This window comes from Colias eurytheme, chromosome 8 (genome assembly GCF_061535395.1).
Source record: "Colias eurytheme isolate Ceu_HAF_F1 chromosome 8, ilColEury1 Martin Lab GWU primary, whole genome shotgun sequence".
Classification (NCBI taxonomy): domain Eukaryota; kingdom Metazoa; phylum Arthropoda; class Insecta; order Lepidoptera; family Pieridae; genus Colias; species Colias eurytheme.
This window is the reverse complement of record NC_142987.1, coordinates 6089564-6111645: the sequence shown is the minus strand read 5'-3', so window position 1 is coordinate 6111645 and position 22082 is coordinate 6089564. Positions and strand designations below refer to the sequence as shown.

General features: G+C 34.3%; 1 protein-coding gene across 1 annotated transcript in view; it reads right to left on the bottom strand.

Moving 5' to 3' along the window:
* Positions 1 to 1801: 1801 nt before the first annotated feature.
* Positions 1802 to 22082, bottom strand: part of LOC149906540 (uncharacterized) — a 102789-nt gene continuing 82508 nt past the window's right edge. Inside the window, exons 2-5 of the mRNA XM_090104673.1 lie at positions 7380 to 7573; positions 5378 to 5609; positions 5118 to 5195; positions 1802 to 3643 (exon numbers count right to left, since the gene is read on the bottom strand). Coding sequence (XP_089960799.1) covers positions 3331 to 3643; positions 5118 to 5195; positions 5378 to 5609; positions 7380 to 7573 — 817 coding nt within the window. The 3' untranslated portion in view covers positions 1802 to 3330. The remainder of the gene's footprint in view (positions 3644 to 5117; positions 5196 to 5377; positions 5610 to 7379; positions 7574 to 22082) is intronic.

Genomic DNA, 22082 nt, shown 5'->3' with positions numbered 1-22082 from the left:
TGTTCTCATTGAGGCACCATTAGCATGGGCGGTGGAGAAGCCGATCAGTCAATAAATCATCTCTCGTCGGCATCTCTTATAGGTTCTATTGAATAACGATTTATTCGCTTACTCGTTGCTTTTCAAAATAAGCGGGCCCCTAATGCGCCTGTGGGAAATAAAACCCGCTTGTAGATAATAGTCCGTACTTAATAGGAAGCGTTTATCATTTGAATATTACTTGCTATTACTTACGTAGATAACAAAATATAAACTAAGAGCGTACTTGAACTATTTCAAACCAATAGCTTTTGTAGTTCGCCCAGGTTTTCGTACTCGTGAAAATGTTATACCTCCAACAAGCCTCCAAAGCTGTGCATCTTTTTACGAAAGCAATATTGAAACTCCATGTAGAATTTTAAATCTTATTACCTTTAACATTCAGGAAGGACATGGCTTTATAGACAAAAGTTACGCCTGGCTAACCATTTGTGAAGGCAGATTCAAGATTGGAAGGAAATAGGGGATTGTATCGGATATGCATAGCTTGCGCTTGAATAGCGCTTACGTACACTCCGGGGAAGCAGCCCGGTTACTGCTACAATCACTTTTGTCAGGACTCAGGTACCTCCGTCCTACAATCTACATATTATTATATGAATGCAATTGTAGGATACATAAAGAACATTGTTCTTTACAGTATTCAACTCAACATTAGGTATCACGTTAATGTTTATATAATATGTACAATGTGCATAATATGTCTGTTCAAATAAACATTACGGTGTTACTGTTACGTTTGTAATTAATAAAGAATTTAGCTAAACAATAAAAATGTGTCGGGTTAGACACATAAAATGCTTTAATGGTGGTCGAGGGCATTGTTGCGGTCGGATATTTAATTAAAAAAGAGAAAAATTCATAATTCTCGCTTTATTATATTTTCCCGGTAGGCCATTACACGAGATTTTATTAAACTCAACTGAATTTCGCTCCCCAGAGCGTGCCAGAGCTGTGAGCGTGGGGCGTGCGACAAAATTGTTTTACAATATAATTACAGTGAACCATTGTTCCGGAATTCAGTGCTGTGCTTCGATTTTCATTTACATTTAGAATGGTACAATTTGTACCGGATTTCACCCGACAACCGTAGACTTCATTTGTTTTCATTTCAACGTATGGTTGCTAGATTGCTTCGCAAGTCGACCTGTTACACGGTCTCGTTGCTTATATCTGCATACATATTATAATATATTAAGTACCATACTTCGTATCTATCTCTCTAACTCCTACTGGAGTATTTCAATTATTTAAGACAATTTGGCCTATTGTAAAATTGTATCAAAATGAGCTTAAACTTCGCTTTATGTCCCTAATTCTCGCTAATTATGCGGTTTTCAGATTAAGCAGTTATTTCAGAGTAATTGCCGATGGCTGGGAAGTGCAGATAACATTTGCCTAAATAATACGTAGCTTTTAGCTAGTAATTAGTGCTTTTAGTGATTGTTGTTGTAAAAGTTTAAGCATTACCAGGGAATAAATATGGTTTTCATTCATATACCTTCTGATTGTTATCGCCTGACACTAATGCCAACCAATCGCACCTAAGCACCTATCTCAAACTCAAAGCTTACTTAGTTAACAGGAAAAAAATACAAGTTACAAACCTATTCAATCATATATTTTATTCTGTCTTCAATTGAAATAATTCTGCCATCCTATGGAATAATTTATAGTTTAATTATTTATTGACAAGTAGGTATGATCTTGAGGTTGTATATTATATTCGGTTGAATTGTAGACAAAAAAACACAAATTTTAACTAAAGACTTTTTATTTATTCTTATATTACAAATAACATTATGTACACTTTATTCATAACATATATTGTTATAAATCTTATATCTACCAATAGGTGTACCTATTATAACTTTATACTTTTTGGAAAAAACAATAAAAAATAATTAAGGAAAAAAAAATGGAAAATGTATTCATGAATATTAGCCTCAATGTTTAAAAGCAAATTCATATTGTTAGATAAAATATATGTGGTGATGTTTATTCATAAAAACACTTCATTTAAATAGTAACATTATAAACAAAAAACACAAATAAACAATTTAACTAATATAAATTAGGTAATACGATTCTTAGGTGTGTTGACCTCATTAAATCATTAGTGTAAAGGTCACGGTTGCAGCTGTTAGAATATTTTGTTATTTCGATAATTTGATACTTGACCATGTCGCTATAAAAAGCGACAAAGGAAGTAGGACATTTTATTTCAGATGTGCCAACTTATTGTGTACAACGTATTAATTTAAAATAAAGTTGCATGCATGGATACAAAATTGATTGATTGATATTTGTACGTCACATATTTATTGGTGACTGCTTCGAAATCACTTTTTTTGTTTCACAGTAACTTTGAATATGTAAGAAATACAAAATTATTTAAATTATAAAACAAAATGTTCATTTCTTTTTACGTCTTGGTCTTTAAATATGAATTATGCTTTGCATATATTCCGTTTCTCCTGACAATCGAGAAGATCTCTATTTAATAGCTTCGCAATGAGCTAAATTGTCGTTATTAGCGACACGTTCAAGTATTACCGATAAAGTCAATAGTACAATTTAGTAAACAGTAAACACTATTACAAAATTTACATTAAAGTTATCGAATGATTGGAATTTACAATATCCTTACTCCCTGAATAATTCTAACATAGCAAGTTCAGGTAGGTATCTCTTTAATTATCAAGTAATAAAGACAGTGTAAAGAAATGAAGCACGTTATTTACAAAAGATATAAACACCATTGGTACTAGGCACTCTATTCAATAACAAATCAAAAGTTGTACATTATGGTGAGTTTTGGTATTAACATGATCTCACATATATCATAAGGTATTCTTTATCATCTTATTTATAATTTGTAACTTATATACACGGCACATTCTTTGTTAAATTAATAAAACAAAGCCATTATTTACATTTCATATCTACATGATTAGGTACACGCAATCATTATATATAATATGCAACATGCAAAAATGTAAATGTAATCTAATTTTTATTTTTAAAATCTAGTATAATAGCAATACACGTTCAATTATTATAAAAGAAAGATTACATTCGCATATCTGCATAGACATCTCCGATACAAATTAAAACCACTCTATACTATAATTTAAACCACTTCAAACCATAATTCACAATAGGGCACCAATTAATCACTTTTCATACGATCTGAAAGCACTCAATCAAATTCGTTCTCCGTCTATTTGTTTATTCATTGTTCAAAAATCGTCGTTCACAACACACGGGAGCACACATTCGCGTGTTTTGTTATAAATGTGCGAGTATGTCTATTTCCGACGGAGGCGGTGTGCGTGACTCGTTGAGGGCGGGAGACCCGGAGACTGTGACGATGACGGGCTGAGCGTCCGTGTGGACGATCGTAACGAGATGTTCGTCAGGGTCCTTCTCCTGTTCGGTAGGTTTGGGAAGAGCTTCTATTGTGTCGTTGGAATATTTGAGATCGATGGGAGTTATAGAGGGGAGGTTGTCGGAGACTGTGTTAGGCGGATCGGCGCGAGGTGCCCGGTACGACGGCGGGCCGCTGTACTCGGATACGCACCACGCTGCTCCCGTTGATCCTCTGAAAACCAAAAACAGTATAGAGTATAAGAAAATAAAATGACTCATAAGTAAAGTAGGTAAGTTTAGAAAATTGGGTCCTGTGTTCAGTCCCGTTTTTGGCTAGACACAAGAGTCACTGAGCTGCTCATGAAGAAAATCGACATGTAACGCATCTGCCCATTGCCAAAGGAACAAGAAGATTTTAAGAGTATAATTATTTATAAAATACATTCTCATCAATAAAAATATGAGCCAGTTCATATGTAACGCGCGCACTAATTGAGGATTTGTTGCTTAGAAGCCAGAAGGAAACCAATAATTAGGATTGAGGGTTCCGGCAATAATCTTAGAAATCACGATAAATCTCCCATTTTACTAATTAATTGTTTAATAACAATATTGTTCTGTTTCCGCAACACGACATCAAGCGTTCCGCGTAATTTTGATAGCATAGTCGAGTGAGTGTGTTAATTACACATTTCAGGTAATTTTGAACAAGAGCGGGCTAATATCTATACTAATATTATAAAGCTGAAGAGTTTGTTTGTTTGTTTGAACGCGCTAATCTCGGAAACTACTGGTCCGATTTGAAAAATTTGAAAAATTGAGATAGCCCATTTATCGAGGAAGGTATAGGCTAAGTATATATCATTACGCTACGACCAACAGGAGTGGAGCCACGCGGGTGAAACCGCGCGGAGCAGCTAGTGTTTTAATATTTACACGTCATGTCCAAAGCGCAATTGGCTGTCTCTTTATTGACTAAAAAATATTTATTTATTCTTTATTGCACTTTATTAAATGGAAAAAAATATCTATTGTTTTATACTAATTAGTAATTACAACAGAGGGTCTTATAAGTTTAGAGCGATTTCTAACAGACAATCTTTGGTACTATAGAAGGATAATCCATACTAAGTAGGGGAGCCCAGGATGCTAAATGTGGATTTACTCGAGCGTCACGGGAACCTATTAGAATTGGTAGATTAGACCATAGCGAGAAAAAAAGGTCCTATAATGTTTTCACTTTTAGCGGTGGGGAAGGGTTTTTTGATTTTTTTTTAATTTAAAAAAGAAAAAAATTGGCTTGGAAATACTCAAGCGCGTTAGATATTGATATTTTGCATGCTCCAGGACGTCACTGAAAAAAAGTATACGTTAATCTGACGATTTAAGTGGCGATTTAATCGCTATGAAGAAAGGGTAAAAAATTTAAGTAATATTATTCGAGCGCGTCAGATTAATATATGGGGGGGTTAATTACAATATAAGAAGTCCCCATTTCGCTAATCTGACGATTCGAGCTCAACCTTAGGAAATTATGGATTATTCAAATTTTCCAGCGGGGCCCCTGAGCGCACCCACCAACCATAACTGCTCATATTGACTAGAGGTACTAATGAATAGCTAAGGTACCGTCCCTTATAGTAATCTGACGCGCTCGAGTAAATCCCAAAATCCCCTCTTGTGCTCCCCTACAAGTTATTTCGCACCTGACTAGACTTGCTGAATTGGATCTGTATGTTGGGGGTGGTGATACCACTGGCGCACTTCTGTCTAAGAGAAGTAACCTGAAACAATTTAATTAAATTTAAACATTATTATAACAACAACTAAAATAACAAATGAAGCATAAACAGCACATGTTGGTTCATTTTATTTTAAGTTACAATTTATGGAACAAACTTAGAATCCTTTTAACCATGTATGCAAAATTAATCAAACAATATAAGGAACATATGAATATAAATACCTGAGTCTATACTCTTGCATAGATGCTTGGTAAGTCGGTGGTGGGGGCCTATAGTGAAACTCAGGGTATAACATGGCCGCATACGGGTGGTGTGGCCTCGCGTAACTCGGGGGCAGACGGGGCACGAGCCGCCTGCAAGACGCACGGCGTAACCCGAATAGGGCACAAGGGGCATCTCTTGCCCCTAGCCTCCACGCTAGCCCTGCTGCTGTTACTAACACCACTCCTATACCTGTAATATAACAAGAGATTAGTTTAGATTAGTAATCAGTCTTTGTTTTCTGTGTCTTGTTTGATGCATGTATTATTGGCTTTTTTTAGAAAGTAAATTCTTAAAGGGCGCCTAAGTAAAGTCAATCTTTATTGAAAAAACACTAAGGCTTTTTTTTGACACGTATACATTATTGAAGGTTTTTTAATAGCGCATTTGTTTAATTTGTAATTTCATTTATCGAGCAAAATTAATCAATCATGTAACAGCCATCCCTATAATTTATTATGAAATCCATAAACACACATGACTCAGAAAACAAGAGTCAAATAAAACTGTAACTAACTGATGTGTGACATGCACACATGACGCTCAAACAATATTGACAATAAAGTTTCCTGTTTGCATTCGTACTTTTCAAACGAACTTTGCAAATGCTATATATATATATATACATCTATAACTACGTTCATATAGGCAAAGTTTCCCAATCCAGGGTTTACCCGAGTCCCGAACACCGATTTCGATTACACATCAATCGACGTTGATGCGTGAAGTAACCAATGAGTGACGCGTACAAATTGCTCCCAGCACAATAATAGATCACTTGTCTGTAACAACATCATTTGTCCCAAACGCTAATGAAAATCCAATTAATTCAGCTTGAAAACTCATTGGAAGTTTAATTGAAAACTTGGGCCGACACGACTTTGCGAATGATGTAATGAGATTTCGGCTAGACTTGTTATTGTCATATGCACGGTGAATACTCAATGAGCTACCCTGTTTCACGGTTAATTACAAACATCTGTTGTTACAGTATACAAAGCTTTATTTAATCTTATAAAAACTCAAAGGCGTTGGGCCAAAAATGTACGCAAGGTTTGCCTTCGTCCTTAGGTACATTAATTATTATAATTCGTAAATACAATATTTAACTGTAAAAAGGACAGAACAAAAAACTTAACCAAAGTTTTATGTAGGAACCTTATTTTAACGCGAAAAATTTTTGAACTATTTTTTTAGTAGTTAGGTATCTTACATCTTTAGTTCTCGGCACAGATCGAATCTCGAACCCATTTACCGATAAAATTCAAGTATATTTTGAAGATGACGAGAAAAATTTCGTTTCACACGACCAAATGGATTCGATGCTGGAAGTATTACGTCAAAATTTACGTGATCGTTTTTCAATGAAATGCTTAACTAACGGTATACCATTAGAAATAAAAATTTCTACAGTATAGACTATAGACCATATACGTTATTTTTAAAACTATCGCCATTAAAATTCAGTTTTAAACTCAGTGACAAAACTAATAGCACGTTCACGTTTTGAAAAGGTGTTGTGTTAACGTTCTCCTTTGATCGAAAAACTTAAACAAAAGAGAAACATTAAACGCGGAGCGAGCTGTTAAATGATCAAAGAGTTTATGTGAAAAATATATTATAACAGAACCGAACACGGGCAAAGCAATAAAAGCAAAGTAGAGATGCTTCTAGTTTTTTAACTGATAGGTGCAATATGACTTGTTCATACATATTGCAGCAAATCATATTCGTACATGATTAGATTACAATGGAAGCTTAAGTTATATAAATCTCAGACTAAAAATAAATAAAATAAACTAAAATATTCTATATCTTATTTCAGAATCATTCTCTTTTATCTGATTAGCACAAACCAAATAAATTAGAAGACTCCTTTTTATAAATCAAAATACAGATCTTTATCTAGTACACATACAAAAGTATGTGTAGGTATATTATATTAGGGTAATAATTATTTACCTATCATTAAAAGTATTAACGTAAGTGGTGTCGGGTGCGGCCTCAAGGCGCCTAGCGTGGCTCCCGCGGCCACCAGGCAGGCCCCGACCACTCCGAGGAAGAGCACACATAGCCTCAACGGAGGCCGACCACAGCAGGACTTCGGCGCGTTGCCTTCTGCTTCTGAACACGCGTAGGCGGCGCCTCTGCCTGATCTGTAATAAAGAAATCTTAAATTAGACAATATGTACATTTGCCATTGCTACTAGAGGCAAAATAAAAATTGTAATGTGAGTAGCTTAAATACCTAAATAATTGACTTTTGTACCTATTACTATATTTGTATTTTGTATACTATAAATACAGCGGTATATCGGATATTTCCACAATGGTAATTAATTTTAGAGGAAATTTTACAACTCGAAATAATGAGGACTTAACAAATGACTGCTAAAACATGGTATTGTAAGAATCCGTTTTAATTTGTAATTATATTTAAATCTGATAAATGGTTAAACATATTAGCTGTGAATTTTTTTACAATTTCACAGTCATTTCTTGTGAACTTTAAAAGATCAATTTATAACATTTCCCAGAGGACATAGTGCAGGTCCACACTGCGAGCCTAGCGCGGTTGCGACGGCGGGCGCGAAATATCAAACGTATGAAACGCACCATTGCGTCCACATTGAAATGACTATGGCGGAAGCCTAGTGCGACGGTAATGAGCGTGGCAGCGCGCGTAGTTTTCAAACTCTCCTATCCGCGCGTTCTGGCCACACTACGGGCCTAGTCAGCAAGCGACCCAATGCGCGGACGGCGGGGGTATCAAACCAGTTCGGTCTTGTCGCTCGACTTCTTATATTATATCCTTTATTGTTTTTCGTAAAATAGCGGTAAATACTTAATTGTTGAAGTGAAACTTCTTTATTTATAAGTGCGATTTAATCTAAAACACTTATATACACCACAGTAATTTTGTAGGGTATAATCTCAATTCTTCATATAAGATTCACCCGTTATTCCTCTGTTTTATTTATTTCGTGTACAACTTCTATAATGATCTCATCTCAAAATCGGACTGTCCAGTAAAAATAGCAGCTCGTCCAAAGTTTGCAACACCCGAAAAACGTCGAACCGCTACTTGAGCTCGCGCGTCGGTGTGGCCACCGCGAGCGCCCGCTCGTCGCGCCCGCCTAGGCCGCCGCCACCGCGCATTCAGTGTGGACGCACACATAAGTTCGAGCGCGGTAAATCGCATCTGCTAACTTCATGCTGCATTATTCATGCAGCAAGCAACGCCCATGTTTCCACACGATATGAGGCTTATGACTCCTTTAGCCCATTCATCCAATGACATTTCACTTAATGTAAGCGTATTCAAATTAATTCAACGTTAAGCATTGAAATAAATCAAGCACATTGACATAATACCGACTCTTTTATATTTTTTCCCATTTTAAACTTCAGTTCGAAAACCCAAAAGCCTAATGCAAATGAGTTTAATTCGTAATTCGACCGTTGACTGTCTGGTGCTAAAATAGGTAGCATCAGACGTAAAAGACAAAAAAGGGAACGGGCTTAAATAAAAATGCAAAAAGAGAAAATAGGAGATTAATCTAAATGTAGTACCTGTACCTTCCGCTATGAAACATCCTGCTAAAACGAAAAACTGAGCGCCAGTTATGATTTATCCTTTGTACATTTTTGAAATCTTGCAATTCGTAGCCAATTAAAAGTCCTGCCACGCTCATTCGTCTGCTTTTTACAACGCTAATGGGCTTCCCCTGTTCCGTGACATTAGCTTTGTGTTTTTATTTCAATTTACAATGTTTTAACATTTTCGACCAAAAGTAATTTAATTTTTTCAATTGCACTTAATTAAATTTGCATTGGATTTTAACTAACTAGAATATTGTTTATAAAACATTAGACTCGCCAACCATATGGTGCAGCGCCAATATTGGCCGGATATGCGGATGAGTGCGCGCAAGTTCACTGACCTACATCATTAGATATAAAGGATGAGGGTTCTTACAATTTTAATCGCCGATGTATAGCACAATGTGCTTACATAAGCTTAAGCTCCTCGCATACGACACGTTGGTTACTTTTATAGTTGCTTTAAAGGACAATCCAATCAACATGATAAAGGTTATAAAATAAGAACGAAATCATTGCCCCTTTTAATCAATATGTCCCATCCCATCTTTAAACAGAGTGAATAGTAAATTTAAACAAAGATGAAATACACACAAAGGCTTAAAACGTCTAGTTATGTGCTTAATAGGTCCGTAGTTTTTAAGGCAATAAAAACAAATCTTCTGGGTTTAGTTTCGTATGGAGCGTGGCGGCATGGAGTCGGATGAACGTCGGACATTTTGATAAATGACCGTTCCTACAATAACATTCATTTCGTTTGCGGGCTCTTCTCTCCTCTGTTTTTTAATTCGTCCAGTCATAGTACGCCTTCACAACTCACTTTGAGGCTCGAGCGGAAACCTCATTATTTAGGCTTTAGAAACTTCATTAAGCTTTCAGAATTATCGAACGATATTACAATGTTTCGCTGAATTAAAAAACTTTCCCTATTTATATATGAAAATCAATTACAATTCTTTAGTCTAATAATATTTTTTAATTTAGTTTTACTACGTATCACATCATTTTTTTTCTTTACAGTCAGACGCGGCGTCACACGCGTTCAATGTAACATATGGGCAATTAATGTATTTGAACACGCGATGTACCAATTTAGTAATTAAATTAAATTATTGTATGTGAATCATACACAAGAATTTTCATCTCTTAAGTGAATGTGGTTAGAAATATTGTAATTTATTGGTTTATGGTTGTGTATAGATAGATGAGTTTATTCAACTCTTTGGTTTAATTGCACAATCCTACACAAACAATACTTATAATGTGCTATGTTAATCGTACTTATTTGCGAGAATTTGGACAAAATCCAAGATATATTACCCACCAAGTTTTCTTAATAAGACAGGTAATATGCAAATATCTCAATTTCGTGAAGATTTAATACTTAACTAACATTGCGGAGAGAACCTCATACTCTGGACCTCTGAATATGTTGTGCTTATATTAACCCATATCGTGGAATAGCTTTAGGGCGTGAAATTTATGTCATTAATAAGGGCCTAAAGGTTAATTATCTTATTTATAGTACCCACATTATATAATGCATGTATTATTATGAAATTAAATTGACAATTTAATAGCTACTGTTGATGTCACTTAATTACTGCATAAATAACAACATTCATAAGCAGCGTCAAATAATAATTAATGTATTAAAGTAAAACTTATGAAATAAATGCTAATTAAAACTTTAAATGATTCCATTATTTAGTTTCAAATCGTCATTGTGCAATTAGTGTAATAATATAGTTATTATAAATAAAAATAACTACGAGAAAAAAAACAGTAGGTAAGTATCATAAACAAGAATATGGTAAGTAGTGACTGAAGTCTAGTGTACACATAAAGGCAATACAAAAGATAGAAGTCCGATAGAAAAGTATGTTTATGAAAATGTTCTCACGAGATACTTGTTCTACTTAAGGCGAAATGAGACCCAAAACAGACGTTTCGAGCGCACGGAGAATTAATTTTTTTCTTCAAAAACTTTGAAGTTTTTATATAGTATTGTTTACGAACAAAATGATATTGAAAGAAAGGAAATTAATTATCCTATAGTTTATTGCCTATTGTACGGCAGTGTAATGCGTGCCGCAAAAAGATCAATTTCTCAGCTTAATCCCATCTCTGATCCGACCCTTTTTTAAAGCCCACGCTTCATCGACCATAATACCAATACGAAAAAATACACGCTGATATTATACATTATATGTATATAAATATTCAACATTCCATCGCACGAAAATTCATTTTAATGCAGCGATTTTCATAAAATTTATATTTACAAGGCAACCTTTCCGTAGATATAACCACAGACTAATAATAATATACTACGTATACAACAGACGGTGCACTCCATACAAAAAAAGTTGCACTATGAATTTACGCAATTAAAGCGCCAGTGGGGAAATAACGTACTACGTGTTCGATTATATCTCTTAGTCTTTTGCTTTTAACACACTAGATGGCACGTTAAACACAGACTTGATGTTCTTTTCCTTCCAGAGCCACTAGATGGCACTAATGTAAATATATGTACACGTACCTTTTATTTTCAAGTCTTTGGCGTCAAGTGTCAACGTCAACTGTCAACATAATATTTTGTACCTACTCGGATTTTTAAATGTAAATGTAAATACGATTCTCCACAAAAACATTGTAGACACAAGAAAGGGATTTCTACATTTGCTACTAAGAAGGATATGGGATCATGAAGGATTTCATCTGTTTTAATACCAGTAAAATGGAATGAGCGCCGTGGCCGTGACTGTGTTTGGTACATAAAGAATGACAAACATTCAACTTAAAATTATTATGAGTGCATTACGGGCAAGGGCACAATAAGTTGTCCTTTGACTAAGATGTACTTAATTTTAAGGAACACTAAAATGGATGGCTAGAATAGGTATAATCGCATACATAGTATTTATTTCTAGTCTGTTGTATAAATAATCAAAGACTACAAAATATATAGTGAACTATGTCTTTAATATTAATTCTACAGTTTACAGTGTAGTGTGTAATCTATTGTATGTGTGCGTCTAGAATATATAGTCCTGTTGTTCTACAGTTTAAGCAGTTCAATACAAGCTTACAGTCGAGTCAAGTGTTTCATTAACCACCAACCATTGCATGGCAACCCTGCCAGTTTTGTAAATTGTAGTCTACCTAACCTGACTGTTGGTTTTGATTTGTATCACACAAAGAATACTATACCAAATTTCAAGAAATAAGAATTAAATATTTGATTAACTTTTACTAATATACAGGAGCTTATACATCAAACAAGACCAAAGCAGGGCTTTGGAGAAAGTGTGTATGGACAAAGACCACAATACATATGGTGCGGACAACTGCATGAAAAGCATGCAGTAAGGGACATTAAATAAATAAATAAATAAAACACATTTATTGTCAAGATCACAACACGAGATACATTTATAAACGAAGGAAAAACAAAAAGAAATAAAAAGAAAAATAATTAAATAAAAATAATCTTATTCCTAAGAACTGTAATGTGGCAGTGAGTGACCTGACAAATGGAGCCAACTCAGTATATGATGGCAAGGTGATTAATACCTCACCACCACTGATTTTCAGTGACCCCAAGTGACTATTGGAGTTTCAGTCTAGAATTGTATATAATGATAATTTAACATGAAATATTTCTATTAATATGATAAATACTAATAAATAAATACATCAGTTAAAACATGATATACATATATATATATATATATATATATATATTATGTATAGGTAGATATAATATCAGTATGTAATTATGTATATACTTAATGTAAATAAATAAAATAAAATTATGTATATGTTACCGGAAATGTATGAAATCAAGGAATTGTATACAAATCCTAGTGGTCTAAGATCCGAATATAAGTCGAAATGCAACGGCGTGATAATAGAATGAGACCAATTTTATAATAAATTAAGTGTATTAAAAATGGTTTGACTTGAAAAATCCTGGACAGGATATTTTTTATTAATTATTAAAAAAAAAATATTTTCATTTTTTATTAATTGCAGTTTCGAGATAATAAAACAAACATTATTTGAAGACTTTTTAACGAATGGGTCTCAAACTAATAGGAAATGTGTACAATGCCGATGCCACTTAGGAAATGTATAAAATATTGTTTAATAAACTATTTAATGCATACATATCCTAGTAAATGTATAATCTTCCTTGGAATTATATATAATTCCAATATCGTATTAGGAAATGTATATAAAGTAAATGATTTCTGTAATAAAACACGTTGTTATTTTTTTTATTATAGCACTTATTGAGACAATCGGGTAACAAACAGTCTTACCGTAAAATAATAATAATATGTTCATATTATCTTACTAATTAACATTTCTTAAATCAACTTATATTCAATCAAATCAAATTTTCATTTAAGTATTTAAGGGTGCTATTACCGATTTTTAACAAAAAACGCTATTTTACGGTACCATTTTAACTCAAAGCAATTACACGTGAGAACAAAGTAATATCTTAATTTAAAGATAATATATTCAGATCTACGATCATCTTATAAAAATTGTACGACGTCATACAAAATTGTCGCTGAAATACGATTTTCCCAGCACAATGATCGCATAAAATGCAAAAAAATGGGGTCTAAAACGGTACAATTTTAAGAAAATTAAAAGCCTAATCTATCTTCTTACCTATAAATTATTGAGGGATATACATATAGTCCTTTATAGATTCTGATAATTTTTTTGTATCTAAATCAAAATTTTATTTCAATTATTAGCTAAATTAAAAATACTTGTCGATTTCTTCATACATTTTGCTCTCGCGGGTCGTCAGACCGCGCTCAGAAGCGCTCTTGGAAGGACGGGTGTATCGCTCCTCGTCCCAAAAATAAAACGAATTAGAAAAAGATTACTGTGCGTGCACTGTCGTTTTCGCGATTTGAAATATTTGATACTTTATAAGAGTAAACTGTTTATCTTTCATATTCCAATTATTTGTAATTTTAAATTATGTTTTAAAAATGACCTTGCCTGAGATGCTCTTTTTTATGGGTTGTTGAATAGATTGGTGGGGTGAAACAATTCAAGATGGCGTCGACGAAAATTTGACTTTTTTTTCGTGATGGGTGTCATTTTCAAATTTTTTGGGGTAGCTATTAACGAATATGAGGTCAAAACTGAAATCCAAGATGGCGCTGACGAAAATTGTACATCTTTTCGTCATGGGTGTCATGTCATTTTAATGGTTTTTGGGGTAGCTATTAACCAATATGAGGTCAAAACTAAAATCCAAGATGGCGCCGACGAAAATTGTACATCTTTTCGTCATGGGTGTCATTTTCATGGTTTTTGGGGTAGCTATTAACCAACATGAGGTCAAAACTAAAATCCAAGATGGCGCCGACGAAAACTTTTACATATTTTCGTCATGGGTGTCATTTTCATGGTTTTTGGGGTAGCTATTAACGAATATGAGGTCAAAACTAAAATCCAAGATGGCGCCGACGAAAATTGTACATCTTTTCGTCATGGGTGTCATTTTCATGGTTTTTGGGGTAGCTATTAACCAACATGAGGTCAAAACTAAAATCCAAGATGGCGCCGACGAAAACTTTTACATATTTTCGTCATGGGTGTCATTTTCATGGTTTTTGGGGTAGCTATTAACGAATATGAGGTCAAAACTAAAATCCAAGATGGCGCCGACGAAAAATTTGACATATTTTCGTCATGGGTGTCATTTTCATGGTTTTTGGGGTAGCTATTAACAAATATGAGGTCAAAACTATAATCCAAGATGGCGCTGACGAAAATTTGACTTTTTTTCGTGATGGGTGTCATTTCCATGGTTTTTGGGGTAGCTATTAACGAATATGAGGTCAAAATTATAATCCAAGATGGTGCCGACGAAAATTTTACATCTTTTCGTCATGGGTGTCATTTTCATGGTTTTTGGGGTAGGTATTAACCAATGTGAGGTCAAAATTATAATCCAAGACGGCGCCGACGAAAATTTTACATCTTTTCGTCATGGGTGTCATTTTCATGGTTTTTGGGGTAGGTATTAACCAATGCGAGGTCAAAACAAAAATCCAATATGGTGCCGACGAAAATTTTACATCTTTTCGTTACGGGTGTCATTTTCATGGTTTTTGGGGTAGCTATTAACGAATATGAGGTCAAAACTATAATCCAAGATGGCGCCGACAAAACTTTTACATCTTTTCGTCATGGGTGTCATTTTCATGGTTTTTGGAGAAGCTATTAACGAATATAAGGTCAAAACTATAATCCAAGATGGCGCTGACGAAAATTAGACTTTTTTCGTGACGGGTGTCATTTTCATGGTTTTTGGGGTAGCTATTAACGAATATGAGGCCAAACCTAAAATCCAAGATGGTCATCGAATTTCAAGATCGCGTCATGGTAATACTGTCGCGTTATGGAGCAAGGCGGCGATTTAGGTATCTATGAATCTCGCCAAAGAAAATTCACTCCTGCCACTTTTTTCGGCACACACGTTCTTTTTTATTTTATTCTCTTCGTTTAAATGTTTTAGATAAACTATATTTTAAATATAGTTTAGCGAATATATTTAAAGTTAATAATATCTGTCAGAATATAAACACAGATGATGATTGCCACAGAGTTGCGTTTTATATTACATTTCTAAATTCTAAATATGCATTTCAATGTTCTTTAAAATTGTTTTTTTAAGACTTTCTACAAAACTGTAGTTGTTTACGTTTTTGTTATTTTATTATAGTTTACTTTAAAGGAGTAAGAAAAATATACCTATTTATCGACGGTTACATTGGGGATTTGATAATACCTACATAGCTACCCCAAAAACCATGAAAATGACACCCATGTCTAAAAGATGTAAAATTTTCGTCGGCGCCATCTTGGATTTTAGTTTTGACCTCACATTGGTTAATAGCTACCCCAAAAACCATGAAAATGACACCCGTGTCGAAAAGATGTAAAATTTTCGTCGGCGCCATCTTAGATTTTAGTTTTGACCTCATATTGGTTAATAGATACCCTAATAACCGTGAAAATGACACCCATGACGAAAATATGTAAAATTTTCGTCCGCGCCATCTTGGATTTTAGTTTTGACCTCATATATTGGTTAATAGCTACCCCAAAAACCATTAAAATGACACCCATGACGAAATGATGTCAAATTTTCGTCGGCGCCATTTTGGATTTTAAATTTGACCTCATATTGATTAATAGCTACTCCAACTCCTTGAAAATGACACCCATGACGAAAAGATTTCAAATTTTCGTCGGCGCCATCTTAGATTTTAGTTTTGACCTCATATTGGTTAATAGATACCCTAATAACCGTGAAAATGACACCCATGACAAAAATATGTAAAATTTTCGTCCGCGCCATCTTGGATTTTAGTTTTGACCTCACATTGGTTAATACCTACCCCAAAAACCATGAAAATGACACCCATGACGAAAAGATGTAAAATTTTCGTCGGCGCCGTCTTGGATTATAATTTTGACCTCATATTCGTTAATAGCTACCCCAAAAACCATGAAAATGACACCCATCACGAAAAAAAGTCAAATTTTCGTCAGCGCCATCTTGGATTATAGTTTTGACCTCATATTTGTTAATAGCTACCCCAAAAACCATGAAAATGACACCCATGACGAAAATATGTCAAATTTTTCGTCGGCGCCATCTTGGATTTTAGTTTTGACCTCATATTCGTTAATAGCTACCCCAAAAACCATGAAAATGACACCCATGACGAAAATATGTAAAATTTTCGTCCGCGCCATCTTGGATTTTAGTTTTGACCTCATATTGGTTAATAGCTACCCCAAAAACCATGAAAATGACATCCGTGTCGAAAAGATGTAAAATTTTCGTCGGCGCCATCTTGGATTTTAGTTTAGACCTCATATTGGTTAATAGTAGGGATGTAACGATACATGATTTTGCCGATACGATACCGATACCGATATTTGTGGTAATGTATCGGCGATACCGATACCGATACCGATATCGATGGCTTGGTAGAAAAATAAATAGTGAATTATGCATAAAAAGTAACAAACATTTAACAGAGACAACTGTTAATCGTATTCTTTTAAATAAAAATGCCAAATCAAAAAACAACAAAACCATTTATTTTAGTATTATTATTTTACAAAGTCAGTTAAACTTTAAGTAATACACATACAATCAGTACCTAATAAAAGCTTACTATTGGTAGAGTTTTTTCAGAAAACAAAGTGCGCACGCGCGGGCGGCCTCCCTCCCGCATCGTTCATTGGGCGCGGGTTTTTGAATTTTTTGATATCAAAAAAATTGGTTGTTTGTAAAGTAGGTTTACGATCGAGATGTTTACGTACGTGATAACATAATGCAGTGGCAGCGCTCGAGATGAAACGGGAGATCGGTCCGTCTCTCTCTCGTTATACCTGCGTTCGCGCTCGTGAGGTTTTGGTGTGACACAAGTTTATGAACATGTCACCCGACTAAAACGATTTTAAAAACGTTATCACGTTAACGTTTTTAAAATCGTTAAAAAGTAAAAAAAAGTTACTCATGATTTTTCCATATATACTTTGTTAGCCTATAACACTCATACCCCAATAACCCCATGGATATGGACATAAATTTTTCGGTGGGGTAAATTGTGTAATATAATAAAGCCATTGATACCCAATTTGTCTAAATCGACTCTGGGTTTTTTTTTGGACCATCTCCTTTGTGATTGGAACACTCCTAGTAAGCAAATAAAATGCTTGTGTCAGGAGGTTCCGCTCTTCCTTAACACTATTACAGAAACAGAAATAAAACAATATGAATGAATACAATGCAAAAGCATAAAAGAAAAGAAAGAATTTAATAAAAAAATATCGGTATCGGTTGATTTATTATCGGCGATACCGATATATCGGCTTTGCCGATATATCGGCCGATATATCGGTATCGGTATCGGTATCGTTACATCCCTAGTTAATAGATACCCCAATTACCATGAAAATGACACCCATGACGAAAAGATGTAAAATTTTCGTCGGCGCCATCTTAGATTTTAGTTTTGACCTCATATTGGTTAATAGATACCCTAATAACCGTGAAAATGACACCCATGACGAAAAGATGTACAATTTTCGTCAGCGCCATCTTGGATTTCAGTTTTGACCTCATATTCGTTAATAGCTACCCCAAAAACTTTGAAAATGACACCCATGACGAAAAGATTTCAAATTTTCGTCGGCGCCATCTTGGATTTTAGTTTTGACCTCATATTGGTTAATAGCTACCCCAAAAACCACCCAAATTTGCAAATGTGTTTGCTACTTAGGAAAAGTTCAGATTTAAAGATATAGGTAATGTGACGAATTTAATTTATTGCATTCCGACTGTTTCTCGGAATAACATACATTTACTAAGAATTGCATACAAATACAATGCCGGGTTTAATATATTGCCGGTAACATAATATTATGTATGATAATAATTCTTAAAGTATTTTATAGATACATTTCTTAAAAAGCTTCGATATATGAATAATATGTATACAATATACAATAATACAATTCATATTCAAATTGTTGTAAAATAGTCACACTTTTTTAAGTTGGTTGAATTCACTAAAATACACATAAGGATCGTACCTACTAATAAAAGTAACAAAATGAATTTTTAAAGTTCACAGTAATCTTCTGGAATCAATTTACATAAAAATATAAAAAAAATAATATCAAGTATGAATATGGTCTATAAAATGGAATGCGCTATGTTTACGTGAGCGTGATGTCCCGCGAACCACGTTGCGACGTTAACGCCGTTAGTACACCGACGCATTCGCGTGCGGCAGCGAAACAACGAAAAATCTGTCAGTAGTATGGCAGGTTTTCGCATATGATATGTCTCACTCTAGCACAAAGATAGATGAAATAGTTGCGTCCTTGTCAGTATTGTTTCGCAAGGAACTGCGAAATGGCCATTACACAGACGCATTGCGAAAAAGTTGCGAAAACATTGCTGTTTACTAAAGTTCCGCAGATATTTCGCTACGCAGTAGTTTCGCAGAGATTCGCTGCCGCACACGAATGCGTCGGTGTACTAACGGCGTAAATACCTAAATTTGAGTAGCGCAGATTTGTGACAGCGTCCTTAAAAAAGTATTTTATACATTTCTTAAAAAGCTTCGATATTGTATACAATAATACAATTCATATTCAAATTGTTGTAAAATAGTCCCACTTTTTTAAGTTGGTTGAATACACTAAAATACTTATAAGGATCGTACCTACTAATAAAAGTAACAAAATGAATTTTTTAAAGTTCCCAGTAATCTTCTGGAATCAATTTCAATAAAAATATAAAAAAAAAAATATCAAGTATGAAGATGGTCTATAAAATGGATTGCGCTATGTTTACGTGAGCGTGATGTCCCGCGAACCACGTTGCGACGTTAAATACCTAAATTTGAGTAATAGTCCGGGATACATCGTCCATTTTTGCAAGTGATTACTATCAAGCTAATTTTTCGTGAGTAGCTTTATTTTGATGTGATGCCCAATAATTTCATGTACGAAACTCTCGATTGTGGTAGCTTACAGAGGTAACAAGGATAAAAATTTTTGATTTGACGGTACCCAAATATTTATTACGCAATTTGTAGGACAATATGTCTGTTGAATTATACAAGTATTAAATAAGTGAAAATAAAAAAATCAGCTGGTTAGTAATCATTTATGATGACTTCGTTATCGATACACATTGGAAAGGGGGACTCTTTGATCAAACCATAGATTTTGTAGGACAAATATTTTTTCGAATAATTTAGATAATAATCTTGAGATTGAACAAAAAAAAACATTCAGTTGGTAATTAATATTTGAGAACCATCAAATCAAAATATTTTATCCTTGTTTCCTCTGGTAGCTACCACAAACGAGAGTTTCGTACATGAAATTATTGGGCATCTCATCAAAATAAAGCTACTCACGAAAAATTAGCTTGATAGTAATCACTTGCAAAAATGGACGATGTATCCCGGACTATACTGTCTATAACGCAGATTTGTGACAGCGTCCTTAAGGTAATCAGTCCCCTCGTCCTGCTGTCCCCGTGTACATGTCGCAGTTGGATTGTATAATCCGCCGTATTACAAACGGCCGGCATTTTGTAATATGCTGAAATTCGTCTTTTTCAAACATTCTACAAAAAGACGGTCGCGAGCCGACGGAGCCCCACTTCGTGGGGCTCCTATTTCTGTATAGTTCTAAAAAACACGAACCTAACCTAACCCACCCCCTTATCCAAACCAAAAATTTCTGATTACGAATTTTCGGCATATTACAAAATGCCGGCCGTTTGTAATTCGGCGGATTATACAATCCGATTGCGACATACATACCCCTCGTCCCGCGTACCTTCCAATATCTTAGATGTTTTACATTTCCGACTGTTAGTTAGGTAATATATGGATTTCCTAGGAAATGTGTACTATAAAATAATTTATTTCACACATTTCCATGCGATTTTAGGAATTACATACATTTCCTGGGAATTTTATACAATGACGGATTACATACATTTCCGTTAACATATACTTACAATGTTTATAATTATAATGATAAATAGGCAGAAAATAACGGTCTATATAATGTTATGTTATATTATACCCAGTAAATAAAATAAATATTTAATTAAAGTTTATGTGTAAACTGTAATTCGATACAAATGCAGGGTTAGAACAGGATTTTAAAATATGTCTCCGGTATTGGAAACGAAAATTATTAATATTTGTCAAACTGGTTAAATGGTGGTGGAATGTTGTTCCAACACTTATGGCTCTTTCAATTTATGCGTTTCGTATCGGACCGCTAGTCGCTACAGTGCCGAAGCTGTGCGTTTGTCGTACGGCGCACGGCCGGTCGTTTGTTTTCATACAAAATGCACAGTGCGGCAACAGCGCGGCGTCCGTACCGCGAACGCTCGACAGCAGGACGGCAATCTACAGATCACCCATATTTGGCAATCTCGCTTCACCTAATGGCCTTGTCTGTTCAAGCCGAAATGAATTAATTACCTACTGCAAAAATTAAATAATTTAGATTACCTGGAAAAGACAAGGAAAATAAACTTTAAACAAGTGTTCGACCGATTATTACCAAGTAGGTAAATAAATTAATGACAAGACAAGGTAATTAATGCTAATAATTTCCTAAAGAAAACATTTTTTTCAAAATTTTCACATAATAGGTACTAGTACCTAACTAGACTCAAAAGTTTATGATAAGTCAATGAATGATAAATAGAATATGTTTAAGTAAAATGAAGTAGTTTATTTTACAATAAATTATTCTTATAAATTACCAACTTTCATTCTACGGCTTCAACCGTGTGCCTTATTCAATCCCTGTTCCTACACCTTGACTCCTATTTATGCAACAAAATTGAGATGTCCTTTTTCAACGTAGGTATGTACCGTGTATGTATATCGAAATTTCCGTCAAAATCGGTTCAGACGCGTGCGGGAATACCTATTTTCTTGTGGTCCCACTATTTTCTATTTTGTCCTACTATGACGGAGTAATTATCTATATATAGTAGAGTATTCGTATTTATCTACAAAACAGAAATGATTTGATTGTTTGTTTGTTTGTATTGGATAGGATCCGAAACTACTGGATTGATTTGAAAAATTATTTCACCATTCGAAGCAAAAATTATACCTACCTGATGAACATAGGCTACTTTTTATAACGGGAAAATACTTCATTCTTATGGGAATCGATGTCGAAATATTTCATTTTAGGCGCATAAAGAAAAAAAACGCAAAGGATCATTCAAAACCTTTTCTACGGTTTAAATCTCAAAACTTTTTGGTTCATACTTCATATAAATTATAAAGGTAATCTGATAGGATTATTTATAAAATAAAACAAGATGACGTAGGTAGGTATTTAACTTTAGTTTCGATTTATTATCATTATGATGTTTTCATTATGAATTCTTGATATTCTTAACGACGCGGTTGGCGCAGAGGTAAAGTAACTGCCTAC